Source organism: Molossus molossus, unplaced genomic scaffold, assembly GCF_014108415.1.
Source record: "Molossus molossus isolate mMolMol1 unplaced genomic scaffold, mMolMol1.p scaffold_m16_p_14, whole genome shotgun sequence".
NCBI lineage: Eukaryota > Metazoa > Chordata > Mammalia > Chiroptera > Molossidae > Molossus > Molossus molossus.
This window is the reverse complement of record NW_023425349.1, coordinates 30,768,575-30,784,346: the sequence shown is the minus strand read 5'-3', so window position 1 is coordinate 30,784,346 and position 15,772 is coordinate 30,768,575. Positions and strand designations below refer to the sequence as shown.

Genomic DNA, 15,772 nt, shown 5'->3' with positions numbered 1-15,772 from the left:
GGCAAACTTCCAGTTGACCCTTTGTGTTCCTGGAGTGTCAGTGGAGGGGGTCAGGGGCCTAGGGGTTCAGTCCCACCAATATACGTCCTTGCTGTGTTTTTGGGCAAGCGTGTTCCTCTCTCTGGGACACTCACACTGGAGGTGATGCTGACTGGTGCCTCCCTTGCTTGTCAGGCTGGGCTGACAGATACAATCACTGAGTGAGCTCGACATGGCCTTGCAGTTGGCACTCAAACCTTTGGCCGGCGCTGGTCAGTGAGCAAGGGGAAAGCCAAGGGAAGCCAGTTCCTGGAGCTCCTGCCCACGTCTGAGGTGCCAGGGGTGAAACAAAACCGCCCGACCTGCAGGCTCCTCCACAGCCAGGGCACTGGGAACCCAGGAGCGTGGCGTCGGTCTGTCCTTCGGGCTGTGGCCAGCTACACCTACCTTAAGCTTCTTGACGCTGGTGCAGGGGTCGTTGGAGAAGCTCTCAGTGTCTGAGATCTCGATGTCCTCACCATACAGAACCCCAGTCAGGTCATTCCTCACCTGTCACAAAGAAAAAGGAGAGGGTCACCAGACCTTCTGCTTTTGGGCTGAGAAATCAGAGATCTAGATTTTGAAAATATAAGATCCCCACGTTTTAAAATACTGATACTATTTTGAAGTAAAAAAAGAAAGTTAGGACCAAGTGCAAGAACTCTGAAGTCTGTGCCTGGCCCACGGCCCTAGATGTGTGCCCTCTGACATAAAGCCATGGCAACGGGGTCATGTGTTTGAGTAGAAAAAGGCAGGCGAAGGTTGTAGGACCCAGGGTCAAGTCCTGCTCTTCACTGACTTGCTGTGACCTTGGCCTCTCTGTGTGACCCTCTCCCTCTGAAGTCTTCAGTTTCTTCTTCTTTAAGAGGTGATGATCCTTAAAAGCACTTCTTGTTCATACCCATTAGGATGGTTGTTGTTAAAAAACAGAAAGTGGTGGTGAGAATGTAGAGAAACAGACTGCTTGTGCACTGTTGGAGGGCATGTACAATGGGACAGCTGCTGTAGAAAACAGTATGGCTGGTCCTCAATAGTTAAACCTAGAATTACCATATGATCCCGCAATTCCATTTCTGGGTATAGACCCCAAAAGAACTACAAGCAGGGACTCAAAGAGGTATCTGTACTCCCACATCCACAGCAGCAGTAGTCACAATACCCAAAAGGTGGAAGCAACCAAATGTCCATTGATGGATGAATGGATAAACAGATCGCGGCACAGACATACAATGGAATACTATTTAGCCATGAAAAGGAATGAAATTCTGACACTTGCTACACCATGGATGTACCTTGAAGACATTAGGTTGAGTGAAATAAGCCAGGCACAAAAAGACAAGTATTATTGCACTTATATAAGGTACCCAGAGGCGTCACGTTCATAGACACAGAAAGTAGAACAGTGGCTATTAGGGGCTGGGGGAAGGAGGGCTGGGGCACTGCTGGTTGATGGGCATGGTTTCTGTCCTGGTGGTGCTGGTTGTACTAATGTACTTAACACCGTGGAACTGCACACATAAAAATGGTTAGAGTGTTCTGTATATTCTACCACAATGAAAAAAAACCACTTCTTGTTTCAAAAATCGGTAGCTTCTTCCATTGTATATGTCAAAACGTTCAGAATGACTTGGCCCTAAATATCACAGGATGGTCACTGGCAAGCCACCAGCACAGAAGGGGAACAAGGGGACTTCCATAGAAACTTCTGTACTTTATTTCTTTAAAAGAAATACGACACAAACAGGGTGTGAGCGTCTTAAGATTCTGGTAGCGAGCCCATGGGTGGTTGTTAATCCGTGCTTTTCTGAACGCCTGAAATACTTTGTGAAGAATGTTTTGTACCAGGAACGAAGCTGCCGCGGTCAGGGCGCAGCTTGCCCAGCCTTAGTTTTACTTCCACTTTGATGGAAGAGTGGGGACTAGTTGAATGAAAACAAAGCTGACTTTGCCATTACGGTTTATTTCTGCTGCCTCAATTTCTTTCTGGATGCGGGCGGGGGTCCCATGACCTGTTCTGTGTGTTCTGAGGGCGTGTGCAACAACCATGAGACACGGAGCACGTGCAAACACGCCCGCCGGGAGGCAGTGCGGCTCGGTGTACACACCGCAGTCAGGCCCCAGCTCTCCCTGGCAGGCCGCCCCGTTCAGGAAAACTACTCCAGCTCCCGAGTCTTCTCCCCTCTAAAATGGGGCCAGTACAGCATGGCACTCACAGGGCTCTTTCAGGGCCTAGGAAAAGTGCTGAGGATGTGGAATGGCTCGTACACTCGGAAGTTCTTCGTACTGCGTACAAGCTGGAATGATCACTTCCAGGCGTGAGACAAGGCCTCAGGGAGGATCTAGCTTTGTATAAGTGTGTGCTTGAAAGCTGCGTGTAATTATGGCAGATAAAATATTTCATAAGTGGTCAAACTCAAAACAAACAAAACCAGAACGCCCTAGAGGTCATCTCACTCTGTCCCTAATTTCATAAACGAGGACCCTGAGTTTGACCCCGGCCCAGTGCTCTCCACATGGTCCCAGGCTGGCTCTCTTGGGCCCCGCCAGATGTGGGTGGTTCCCGAGGCCTGATGAGCCAGAGCAGGTCAGACGGCTAGCTGGTGCAGCCAGCCGCTCACTGCCCGTATTTCAGCACCAAGAAGTCTGTGCTCAGCTCGAGTATTTATTCTAATGCACTTCTTCTGGGAAAGCAAATGGAGGAAACCAGTAATAAATGGTATTTTAAAATAACCAAAGCATGGAAAAAATGATAATGTAAGTGATCTTCCTCGCAAGGAAAAATATCCACACCCTTACATGTGGATAGAAGGATCATTCAGTTCACTGGGCAAAGACTTACTAAGCAAATTTGAAAAAAAAAAAAATCACCACTTTTTTCCTTCTGGAACTGCAGGCATGTGGTTTTTATTTTTTATTAATTTGTTTTTGTTACAGATGTTTCTCCTTTTTGCCCCATTGACACCCTCCTCCCCATCCCCAGCTTTGTTGTCTATGTCCATTGGTCATGCGTACATGCATATAAGTTCTGTGGTTTATCTCCCCCCTACACACTCCCTCCTCTGAGGCTTGTCAGTCTGTACCCCACCTCTATGTCTCTGGGTCATTTAGTTTATCAGTTTGTTTTGTTCATTATATTCCACAAATAAGTGAGATCATGTGATATTTGTCTTTCTCTGCTTGGCTTGTTTTGCTTAGCATAATATTCTCTAGGTCCTTCCATGCCATCTCAAAGGATAAGAGATCTTTCTTACAGCTGCATAGTACTCCATTGTGTACATGTACCACAGCTTTTTATCCACTCATCTACTGATGGACACTTGGGTTGTTTCCAGATCTTAGTTGTAAATTGTAAATAGTGCTGCTGTGAACATAGGGGTACATATATTCTTTCTGATTGGTGTTCCAACACCATTTATTGAAGAGACTGTCTTGACTCCACTGTATGCTCTTACCACCTTTGTCAAATATTAATTGAGCATATTGTCTTGGGTCTATTTCTGGGTTTTCTATTCTGTTTTTTTTTTCTTCCATCCTCACCCGAGGACATTTTTCCATTTTTTTACTCAGATAGAGCGGGAAGGAGAGACAGGAAGAGAGAGAAACATCGATGTGAAAGGGACACATCGAGTGGCCGCCACCCACACGACCCAACCACAGCCGGGGACAAACTGCAGCCAAGGTACATGCCCTTAGCGGGAACCGAACCCGGGTCTCTGTGGACCTCAGGCTGACGCTCTAACCGCTGAACCAAACCGGCCAGGGCTGGGTTTTCTATTCTGTTCCATTAATCTATCTACCTGTTCTTGTGCCAGTACCAGGCTGTTCTGATTACAGTGGCTTTGTAGTATAACCTGAAATCTGGTAATGTGATCCCTCCTACTTTGTTCTTCTTTTTCAAGATTTCTGTGGCTATTTGGGGTCTTTTTTGGTTCCATATAAACTTTTCGAGTGTTTGTTCCAGTTCTGTGAAATATGTTGTTGGTATTCTAATGAGGATTGCATTGAATCTATAGATTGCTTTGGGTAGTATGGACATTTTAATGATGTTAATTCTTCCAATCCATGAACAAGGTATGTGCTTCCACTTTTTTGTATCTTCCTCTATTTCTTTTTTCAATGACCTGTAGTTTTCTGTGAAGAGGTCCTTTATTTCTTTGGTTAAGTTTATTCCTAGGTATCTTAATTTTTTTGCTGTGATGGTAAATGGGATTTTTTTTTTAGTTTCTCTTTCTGTGAGTTCATCATTGGTGTATAAGAATGCCATCAATTTCTTGGTGTTAATTTTGTATCCTGCTACTTTGCCAAATTCATTTATTAAGTCTAGTAGATTTTTGATGGAGTCTTTGGGGTTTTCTATGTACAATATCATGTCATCTGCAAATAATAACAGTTTCACTTCCTCCTTTCCAATTCGATCCCCTTTATTTTTTCTTCATGTCTAATTGCCGTGTCTAAGACTTCCAGTACTATGTTAAATAAGGTGGCAAAAGTGGGCATTCCTGTCTTGTTCCCGTTCCTAAGGGGAATGCTTTTAGTTTTTGCCCACTGAGTATGATGTTGGTTGTAGGTCTTTCATATATGGCCTTTATTATGTTGAGATATGATCCCTCTATTCTCACCTTGCTGAACGTTTTTATTAGAAATGGGTGCTGGATTTTGTCGAATGCTTTTTCAGCATCTATTGATATGATCATATGGTTTTTTTCTTTCCTTTTGTTTATGTGGTGTATCACATTTATTGATTTGCGAATATTGTACCAGCCTCGCACAGGCATATGTTTTTGAACAGAGTCAATGTCTTTTGGTAGTTGGTTATAAACTGCATTTCTGCAAAGTGAATGCTATTTTTTTTATTCACTTTCATTATAAAAGTAGAAATGTGTTCTGGGAAAGGAATAACCCTTCATTCCCAAGAAAATCACACACACGGATATCCAGGGTCCCACTTGGGGCTTAATATGCATATTGGGCCCAGGGAGAGAGCCACTAGAAGTCTGACTTGCTGAGAAGCCCTGGCCACCCTGGGCCAGAGGAGGAGATGGGCACTGATGAGCAGGGAGGGGACAGAGAAGAAGCTGCCTCGTCACCTGGAAGGAGGGCCAGGAGGGCCAGTGTTGTAAGGAAGGCCATGCGCCAGGCCCCCAGTGATGATAGAAGGGGACTGAATAGAGAGGGGGTTGAGTCCTTAAAGGCAAGGACCTTGGGGCCAGCTCCCAGGGCTGAGGTCACCTAAGGAAGAACTCCCCCTCCTCTCAGAGCAGGGACTTTGGGCCTCACCACTGGAACAAATTCATAAGGATCCCAAGTCGCCTGGTACCACAGAGAAGAACAGGTGGGTCAGAGCCCCAGGAATAAATAGTTTGGGATTGGCTTGGAGGCAAGAGCTGTTGACAATTTCCCCCTCAAGAAGTGGTATGACTTCTCCAAAGAGGACATACAGATGGCCAACAGACATATGAAAAGATGCTCAACGTCACTAATCATCAGAGAAATGAAAATTAAAACCACAATGAGATATCACTTCACACCTGTCATCAATAAATCAAAACAACAAATTGTTGATGAGGATGTGGAGAAACGAAAACACTTGTGCACTGTTGGTGGGAAGGTAGATTGGTACAGCCATTGTGGAAACCATTATAGAGGCTTCTCAAAAAATTATGATTCTAGCTTTATATCTTTTTTTTTTTTCCTTACCCGAGGACATTTTCCCATTTTTTGTTCAGGTAGAGTGGGAGGGAGAGAGAGGAACAGAGAGAGAGAGAGAAACATCGATGTGAAAGGAACACATCGAGTGGCTGCCACCCGCACAACCGACCAGGGCCGGGGACAAACTGCAACCGAGGTACGCGCCCTTAGCGGGAACCGAACCAGGGTCTCTCAGGACCGCAGGCCGACACTCCAACCACTGAGCCAAACCGGCCAGGGCTCTAGCTTTATATCTTTAAAAACCCAAACCACTAATCTGAAAGAATATATGCACCCCCTATGTTCATTGCAGCATTATTTATAATAGCCAAGCTATGAAAGCAACCCAAGTGCCTGATAGACAAGTGGATAAACAAAAGCTGTGGTACATGTATACAATGGAATACAAAAAAGAATAAAATCTTACCATTTGCAACAGCATGGATTAACCTAGAGGGCATGATGCTAAGTGAAATAAGTCAGTCAGAGAAAGACAAATACTATATGATCTCACTTATATGTGGAATATAAATAAACAAACAAAATGGAAACAGACTCTTAGATTCAGAGAACAGGCTGATGGTTGCCAGAGGGGAGTGACTGAGTGAAAAAGGTGAAGAGCTTAAGAAGTACAGATCGGTAGTAACAAAATAGTCACGGTTGTAAAGTGCAGAACAGGGAACATAGTCAATACTGTGGGAACAATATTTGATGCCAGGTGGAAATATCAGGGGGAACACTTTGTAAAGTGCATGACTGTCTAACACAATGTCATACACCTGAAACTAATACACAATAATATTGAATGTAAATGGTCATTTAAAAAAATGTCAAAGAAAAGAAAAAAGAACTGTTATGGACTGTAGATAAAGAAGTTGTGTCCCTAAAGCAGTGGTTCTGAAAGTGTGGCCTCGGACCAATAACATCAGCATCCGCAGGAACTTGTTAGAAATGCACATACTTGCCCTGGCCTGTTTGGCTCAGTGGTTAGAGTGTCGCCCCGTGGACCGGAGAGTCCCAGAGAATCCTGGAAAACCCCGGAGAGTCCCAGGTTCGGTTCCCATTAAGGGCACATACCTCGGTTGCAGTTTGTCTCCAGTCCTGGTTGGGGTCGTGTGGGTGGCAACCACTCCATGTGTCTCTCTCACATCGATGTTTCTCACTCTCTCCCTCCCACCCGATCTGAAGATACATGTCCTCAGGTGAGGATTAAAAAAAAAAAAAAGAAAAGAAAGAAATGCACATTCTCAAGCCCCGCCCAGACCAGCAGTCTGTGCTTTAATCCACCCTCCAGGTGACTCCCATGAACACTCAAGCTTGAGACCCACTGTCCTAAAAGAAACAGGACCGTTTTAAGCAAACTGTTTACAATGGTATGAAAAATGTTTTCAATGGCTTGAATATTTCCTCCTTGATTAGAAGACCATAATGTGTTAACTGAGTAAGAAAATTATAAAAAGGGTGAGTTGGAATGGGAATCACATTTTAAAAGGTATCACATCTAGAATGAAGAAGGGGACAGCTGCCCTTGGGTCTCCCCATCTCAGACCAGACCTGGAACACTGGGTGCAGTTCTGGTATCTATCAGGGACAGTGACAGAGTGGCTCAGGCTCAGAGGAGAGACATGTGGCTAGGATAGGAACCAAGGGCCCTTTAGGGAGCCATGGACATGGGAGGGCTGGGGAGTAGAAAGGTCACGGGGTGACACCAATGACTCCTCAGGTCTCCTCTGCAGTCTCGGGAGTCAAAGATCCAAATTCAAGGATTTTATTTTTTTTTATTATTATTTTTTATCCTCACCCAAGGACATTTTTGCATTTATCCTCAGATAGAGCAGAAGGGAGAGAGGGAGGAAGAGAGAGAGAGAAACATCAATGTGAGAGAGACACATCAACTGGTTGCTACCCACACGACCCCAACCGGGCCCGGGGACAAACTGCAACCGAAGTTGTGCCCGTAGCGGGAACTGAACCTGGGACTCTCCGGTCTGCAGGCCAACGCTCTAACCGCTGAGCAAAACTGGCCAGGGCCAAATTCGAAGATTTTAACAGTTGAACTCAGTCTTCAAACTCTAGGGAAATCCAACATTATTACAGAAGTCAAGAGCCAGTAAGAATCGCTGACTTTGTGGGAAAGCCCAGAACCGGGGGGACAGTCCTGCTCAGAGTAAGCAGGGAGAAAATGCCATCTGATCAGCCATCTGAGCAGCAGGCCCTGTGGGTCTGCATGTAGCCTCCCGCCCAGTTAGTTCACAGGGCCACGGGAGAGGGGGTGACAGGGATTTGTCACTCCAATAAAGCCATCACAATGGCCTCCAGCCTCCAACTGACTGCGCACACAACTTCCATCCACACACCGGGCATCAGGCACACACAGCTGGTTTTCAGCCATGCTGTGAGATACGTGGAAAGAAGTGGGCAGGTTAGAGAAGGAAAAGGAGATGAGAGGAAAATATAGGAAGCTAATGAAATTGGGAAAATTCAGAAGAATCTTCTGGCTTAGCCTAACTCAGTCCATGTGACCCATTTTAAGTGTAATGTGTGCCCACCCCGTTCCATGAGGGAAGCTTGTCACCAGCTCTGAGCTGGTCACAGTGCCAGTCCACCTGCAAGGCCCCCTCCCTGCTCTGAAGCCTGCACCTGTCCACTAATGACATGTCAGCTGCCCAGATGACGCTGGGCACACCCACTCTCTGAAAATCACCCAGCGATTGGGCTTATGAAATAACTGCATTAGGTGCCGTTGTAACTGAAGAAATGCCCTGTGGGTCAGTCTGTTCTCTCCACCCACCACCTCATCTCTGCTTCAGGGTCCCAGGACCATATCTGCATGTCCTGCCAGCCTCCTGTCCCCTTGCAACATTCTGCTGCCTACAGGCAGGGTCAATGAACTCCCTGCCCCTACCTCCCACATAAGTCAGCCGTCATCCAGCAAAGCAAAGTAAAAAGGTCCACCCTGTGTCAGACTGGCAAGGGGCCTTCTGAGACCTCAGGCCCTCAGTCTGGGCTCCTGCTTCATTCCCAGGGTTAGAATTCCCTCTCACACCCAGTCACTCCCTGGCCCCTATGCTTGGGTCCCTTTCTGGACAGCTACCTAGTGCCTAGTCATTCCAGAATGGGGTCTGTTTGTTCTTGCCAGTCTCGTTCATTCAATTGAATTCATTCATTCATTCATTCATTCATTCATTCATTCATTCATGATATTGACATCTCTTCTATTCCAGGCACCATGTGAGGTGGTCATGGGGCTCTGACTGATGAGCAAAAGCATTTACTATCCTGGGTCTCTCTCTAGTGGGAGAGAGAGACATTAATCAGATGACCACCCTGGTACCCATCAAGACAAGGGCACTCACGCTCGAAGGCATGCTTCTGGGAGAAGCTGTCATGGAGAGGTCAGATCCAGGCCAGGAGGTAGGGAGGGAGAAAGATTCCAGGTTGAGCAACAGCATGTGCAAAGGTCCTACAGTGGGAGGGAGCTCGTGGGAAACTAGAGGAAGAGCCGGGCTGGGCTGGAGCAGAGCGTGGGCCAGGCAGGGGGAAGGTTGTTGGCATGAAATGAGAAAGAAGAGGAGGTGGGGCAGACCACGAGGGCCTCATAATTCACACAGAGATTCTGGTCTTGAGCACAGTGGGAAGCAGTTACAAAGTTTCAGGGAGGGGACCGCATGATTAGAGCAGTGTTTTGAAATGATGACTCAGGCTGCTGTGGGACCAATGAGGGGGCCGGGGGCATGAAGGGAACAGGACGGCTAGTGAGGGGGCACCACAATCATCCAGGGGACAGATCCTGGAGGCTGAATACAGACAGTGGTGAAGGTGGACAATGGCCCACCTGAGGATACATTTGGGGTAACTAGTAATCTGTATTAGTCACCAGTTACTGTGTAACAAATTACCCCAAATTTAGTAGCTTAAAACAAGAAAAAATTGTCTTACACAATCCATGGATCAGGAGTGTGGGAGTGACTGGGCTGGGTGGTTCTGGCTCAGGGTCCCTTACGAGGTTGTAGTCAAGATGTTGGCTGGACCTGCAGTCACCGGAAGCCTTCTGGGCTGCGTGTAAGCACCACCTGGGAGGTTTTAGAAACTGATGCCTGGCTGCATCCTATACCAGTTAGACTCCCGGGGCCAGGACCCAGGCATTAGCATCTGTGGAGGTCCGCAGGTGGTGCAGACGTGCAGCTGAAGCTGAGCACCACCAATTTTAGGGGTAAAAGCAACAGATCTGCCAGGCTCACAGCTGGGTTGCCAGCTTGCTTGAACCCCCCCCAGGTCACCTACCCTCACCTACCCCAAGTGCAGGGCACAATCTTCCTTTAACAGCCTGGACCCTCCCCTGCCCCATCCAACAGTTATGCCTCATCGTTAACCCCCACCCTCTGCCCCTGGCTCCCAGCACCACAAGCAGAGCCCGAGCATGCAGGAAGGGAGAATGGACAGAAGGAAAGGAGGGAGAAGGCATGAGGGAGAGGAAAGGAGGAAGGGAGAAGGGAGGGGCGGGGTATTATTACAGCTAGGAGCCACCAGGTTCCCACCGCAGGTCCCAGGCGGGAAGGCTCCGATCCAGCAAGTGAAATGCACAGTGGAGGCGGCGGACAGTAGCAGGGACCCCAGGACTCTGGGCTCCTGCGGCCAGAAGTTCCCCACACGCCTTCCAGAATAGGGCCATTGCCCCAGCTCGGGAACCACCGGAAAGGCAGAGATCCAGGGAAGGTGGGGGGAACCAGGTCTGCGCCGCATGCTCTTTACAACTCTTTGAAAATTCTAATTAGGTCACAGAAATGAACTTGAGAGCAAAGCGAATTCCCAGGTCTCCTATGGAAGCCGAGGTAACCTACTTTGTCATTCAAATGCGCTTGCTATATATAGCCCCGGATTGTGCTGGAATGTCACTCCTCTTACCTGACTAAAGCGTGTAATTATAGATTTACTTCTATTCATTCATGAAATGTGTCTTTACTTGATTAAACAGTTCATTCAAGTAAAACCCATTAAAATATGGAACATGTTAAAATGTGGCTTGTTAGAGGCAGAGGGCACCACTGTCGTTAAATGCTAATTAGGATAAACAGGCATTTGAAACACTCAAATCTTTGAATAATTCAGGTCACTTTTACTGGTGCTGGAGCTCCCCAGAAACCGCCATTAATTTAAGCTAATTAAAAAATTAGCCTGGAGAAGAGTAGACGAAGGCAGGAAGTGATGGCTGACTTCAATCAAACACAGACGGGATGTCATATGGGAGGGAGGGCACGTGGTCTGGGCATCCCCCTGGCAGAGGGAGAACAACAGGTAGATGATTCAGGCAAGCGGAGTTTGGCCCAAAGCCATGGATAAGGCTGCTTTGGTAGATAGTGAGCTCCCTGTCATCAGAGGGGTGCAAAGAAAATCTGGTCAGGATGCTTGAGAGGAGATTCTTTCACCACAAATGCTTGCGGTTCCAAGAGAACAAGTGTTTCAAAATTCTACCTGCCCTCATTCATTGCCTTTAGAATTTTAGTTGCTAAAGCAACCCTCGCAGCTCTGAACTGTTCAGACTTGGAGCATGAATTTAAATTCCTGTGGAAACATCTGTGTGTTTATATTTCCACCTTTCCCAACCTGATGCACTTTCATTGAAGACATTGTTCTTTTAGATTAATGGAGTCATCTAGTTTTTAGATTTCTACAAATAACTGAGCTCTTAGTAACATATAATCGAAGATGAATGTAAGTAAAAATTTTTTTAAAGGCCAAGTACATAGATGAACATGTATTAGATCTATTGTACATATGCGGTACTTGACAGCACCTATGCGTGTATATGCAGCTGTGTCCATGTGAAGACCACACAATGTGTGTGATACCTGCATGTCCACATCAGAGTCAGCAGGCTGAACGGTGACCACTTCCTTCCCTCCCCATGTTGACGTCCTAACCATCAGAATCTGTGAATAAGACCTTACTTGGAAAAAGGGTTTTTGGAGATGTTATTAATTTAAATATCTCAAGATGAAACCATCCTGGATTCCCTGGGTGGGCCCTAAATCCAACAGGTGTCCTTATAAGAGAAATGAAAGGGGAGATTTGGGACACAGAGACATGAGAGAAAAGGCCATGTGAAGACAGAAGAGAGACTGGAGTGATGTGGCTACAAGCCAGGCAACACCTGGAGTCACCGGCGGCTGGAGGAGGCCAGGGAAGTTCTCCCCTAGAGCCTTCAGAGGCAGCATGGCCTCTAACACCTAGATTTCAGACCTCTGGCCCCCAGACCTGTAAGAGAATGAATTTCCGTTGCTTTAAGCTACCCACTTTGTGGTGATTTATTACCGAAGCCCCAGGAAACGAATACACTTGGGGCCTCCTGACACCTGGCTGCTTGCTGGTCCAAACCAGGATCCCACAGGGAAGCCTGGCTTCCCGTCCTGTCCACACGTCACGTCACAGGTGAGTCTTCCCGAAGGGCACCCCCGTGTCCCTCTAATTGATGGCCACTTGTCCAGCTTCTCCTCTGTGGCTTTTCTCACTTCCCAAGAGTTACCAAGAGCAGGAAAACAAGTGGAAGACCAGGGTGGCAATACCACAAGATGTGGGGATCCAGGTGGAAAACTGCCAGCCTCACGGGCCTCGGCAGGGGGCTCAGGGGCCCAGGTCGCAGCTTTGAGCTGGCTCGCAGAGCTGACCGTGAGAGACGGGGCTGTCACATCCACACCTCCACTAACAGCAGCCCCTCGAGGGAAGGGTTTTGCTGGGTTTCCAGGATCGGGTATTGTTTCCGGAATGCTCGAAACTAAGATGAAGGAGAGAACGAATAAATGCCCACTGAGGACACACAGCCCGCCAAGCCGAGAGCAGCTGAGTAAAGGTTCCGAGGCCGGGAGAGCTCACGCCGAGTTTTGAGCCGGTCTGGTAGGAATGAGGCAGATGCCCAGGGCTGGACTGCACGCCTCGGCCCGAAGACACAGCCCCGCTGATGCAGGTGCTCTGTGGGTACCCCTGTGGGGCCCCGTGGGGCCTGCGCTCAGGTTCCCCAAGGACATTTCCCTGCCCCTCTTACCCTGGCACAGGGACGTGAGGACCTGTGACCTGAGCCCTGTCCAGCCACTCACATCAAGCCCTTACTTGTGCCACTCCCACCTGCTGGCGGACCTCCGGCCAGTTCACGTGGCAGACCGGAAGAGGGACCCAACAGGCAGAGATGACCAGAGAAAGGCCCCACAGCGGCCCCCCCGAGACTCTCCCTCTTCCCTTGCAGCGCCCCTGCCCTCAGCCCGTGCGGCAGTCGGAAGGGAGAGGGGACAGCCTGCAGGCCGCGGCACCTCCGTCCCCGGCCCACCGCTTGCTCCTCAGCGGCCACCTTCCAGAACCGCACTGAGGCCAGGAACATGCTTTGGGAGGGACAGGTGACTCAAGGGAGCTGAGGCCCTGTGGCTCGAAAACCCCTCTTCCCATCGGCCAGCCTTCCAGTTTCAGAAGTTCCAAAGAATCTTAAGTGTGATAGACAGAATGATATCCCCCTACTGAAAACAAGCACACACACCCAGAGTGCCCACGCCGCATCCCTGGGAGGCGCTGCCTTACGAGGCAGAGGGGACGTTCCAGGCGGATTAAGTGAAGGAGCTCGAGATGGGGACACCGTCTTGGATTATCTAGGAGGCTCAATGTGACCACAGGGCTCCCTTTAGGGGAGAGAGGGAGGCAAGAGGCAGCTGGAGGAGATTGGACCAAAGAAGCTGGGATGAGGGAGATTTGTTTGAAGAAACCATACTGACTTTAACAATGAAAATGAGGCCGAGAGCAGCGAGCCACCTCTCAACTGCACAGCCCTGGCTCATGGCCACTCTCCCTGGCTGGCCAGGCTGTCCTGAGACTCCACACCCTCTCCCTCTGGGACCCCCAGAGCCCGCACAGGGGTTGCTCCAGGACGTGGGACCAGGCCCAGGTCCTCTTCTTGGAAAATGCACAAAACCCTCTTTAGGGCCCCCCAGCCAGCAGCCTCCCCTTGCCCCGCATCCTTTAAGGAGTTCGCCACTCTGCTGGCCGTCAGCGAAGCCAGGTTCCACTGAGCTGTGGGGGAATTAAATTAGCTATCAGAATCTCATTGCTTTCCTGTGACAAAGTGCCTATTGCTTTAATTGAAGCAGACTCGTGGGACCAAGCCAATATTTACAGAAATATTTGGATATTAATAAAACAGGGATATTATCCAGTTAAGATGATGAATACAAACCTCTATAGGAAATCAACAAGAGGCAAAGTGCATCTCTGACACCAAAATAGAGGAGGGCTATTAGAGAAATCGCACCTGAGAGCACTAAGGAAGCCGAGTGCAAATTGCTCCCTGGCTTTTGAGTCCTGCTCACTGTTTAAGGACCACTGCAAACAGCCCCACCTCTGTGAAGTCCCTCTGGGTTTCCCAGGGAGCTGTGCCCATCCTTCCTTGGCCCTGTTCTGGAGGAAGGGGGAAGCCCCTCAGGTCACCCACACCCACAGCAGCTCACAGCGCGAGGGCTCCCTGGCTCCAGCGCAGGTGGCTGGGGCAGAATATCAAGGCCCCGCGGGCTGATGGAGAGGAGCCATGCTGTTAGCTCCTCCAAGGTCAGGAAAGACAGTCTGCTCTGGCCCTGGCCCGAAGCCTGTGGAGCCGGCCCCAGCCTGCAGAGCTGCTGAGTATGTGTCCTGGGAGGGAGCTGGCGGGTCAGGTGAGCCGGCCTCGTCCTGGGGTGGACATCAAAGTGCTGAGCAGGCCGCCAGCCTGGGTGTAGGGCTTGAAGCTGTGCTAAGCTAAGCAGTTTGTATAATGTGTCTGCCCAGGACCAGTACCGAGGCTCAGGGGAGCTCAGGCGTTCGCTGTGCAGAGTGCAAGGGGACTTTTCCAAAAAGGACCAGAATCTGGAGGCACTGGGGTTGTGGTTTTGTCATGGTTTATTAACCTGTCTGTCTGCCCCTGCCCGAGCTCCTAGAGGACCTGAGGCCCTCCGAGTCCCTTCCATATTCCAGCATAATGGGATGGAACCCAGCTCAGCCAACACTGGCGAAATGAATGAACGAGACCTCAGGACATCCCATTCATTTGCCTGAGGTGAGTGTCACTTAAACACCTGCTCCCCAGCATTCTCAGGAGGCTTGAGAAGCAGCTGTTCATCATCTGTATCAGAGGATGTCAGAAAAGATGAAGAGTTCTTAGACAAAAATGCTGGTATGTTCCAGAAAGGAAGCCACAGAGCAAAAGTGGAGAAGGCTGCTACATCCCTGATGGTGAGAAAGGTAACAGTGACCACTCCTGTTTCCTGAGCACCCTTCATGTGCAGAGCCCCTCACACCTGCCATCTCACTCCTTGACTGGTGGCATAAACTCAAAGGATATAATTGTGGCCAGTTCATGGGTAAGAAAAATGAGATTCAGAGAGGTTGCGTTAGTTTCCCAAGGTCACACAGCTCGGAGGCAGTGAGTCTACTGCTTTCCATAGCCCATGCTGCAATAGGGGTCAGTCTCTGTAAAGGGCCAGATAATAAAAATTTTAGGCTCTGCAGACTAGACAGCCTCTGTCACAATGACTGGACTCCGCCTTTACATTGCAAAAGCAGCCACAGACAATGTGTAAATGAATGGCCGTGGCTGTGTTCCAATAAAACTTTATTTACAAAAGCAGGGGGCTGGATTTGGCCCATGGGCCCACAGTTGTAGACCTCTGCTCTAAACCCTCAGCAAAGCGCCTGTGTTCCTATTTCCCCTGTAGGAAGGCAGGGGGAGAGGGGCAAGAGGACAAACTTGGGTCAGGTGGCTCTGGACCGGAATGCTGGCTGTGTCCACATGGGCTGGGCCACCCCAGGAGAGCAAGGGAGCTGAGTGCATTTCACACCTGTAAATGGGGCACAGCCTCAAGTTACCGTGAGGTTGTTACCAAGAGTGAAAATAAGCTACCACATGCGCAGGGCCCACCACGGCTGAAGCTCGACACATGGCAGGGCTCAACCAGAGGCGACGCAGCCAAGGGGAGGAGGAGAAAACACGGCGTGAGGCTGGGCGAAGGGAGGCCAGCGTGGTGGTCCCACCGGAACTGAACTCCAATAGGTGTGTGTT

At 49.0% G+C, this 15,772-nt stretch overlaps 1 protein-coding gene across 1 annotated transcript in view; it reads right to left on the bottom strand.

Moving 5' to 3' along the window:
* GABBR2 (gamma-aminobutyric acid type B receptor subunit 2) overlaps window positions 1-15,772 on the bottom strand; it is a 342,974-nt gene that overhangs the window by 165,399 nt on the left and 161,803 nt on the right. The window contains exon 4 of the mRNA XM_036261795.1: window positions 427-528. Within this exon, the coding sequence (XP_036117688.1) occupies window positions 427-528 (102 nt within the window). The remainder of the gene's footprint in view (window positions 1-426; window positions 529-15,772) is intronic.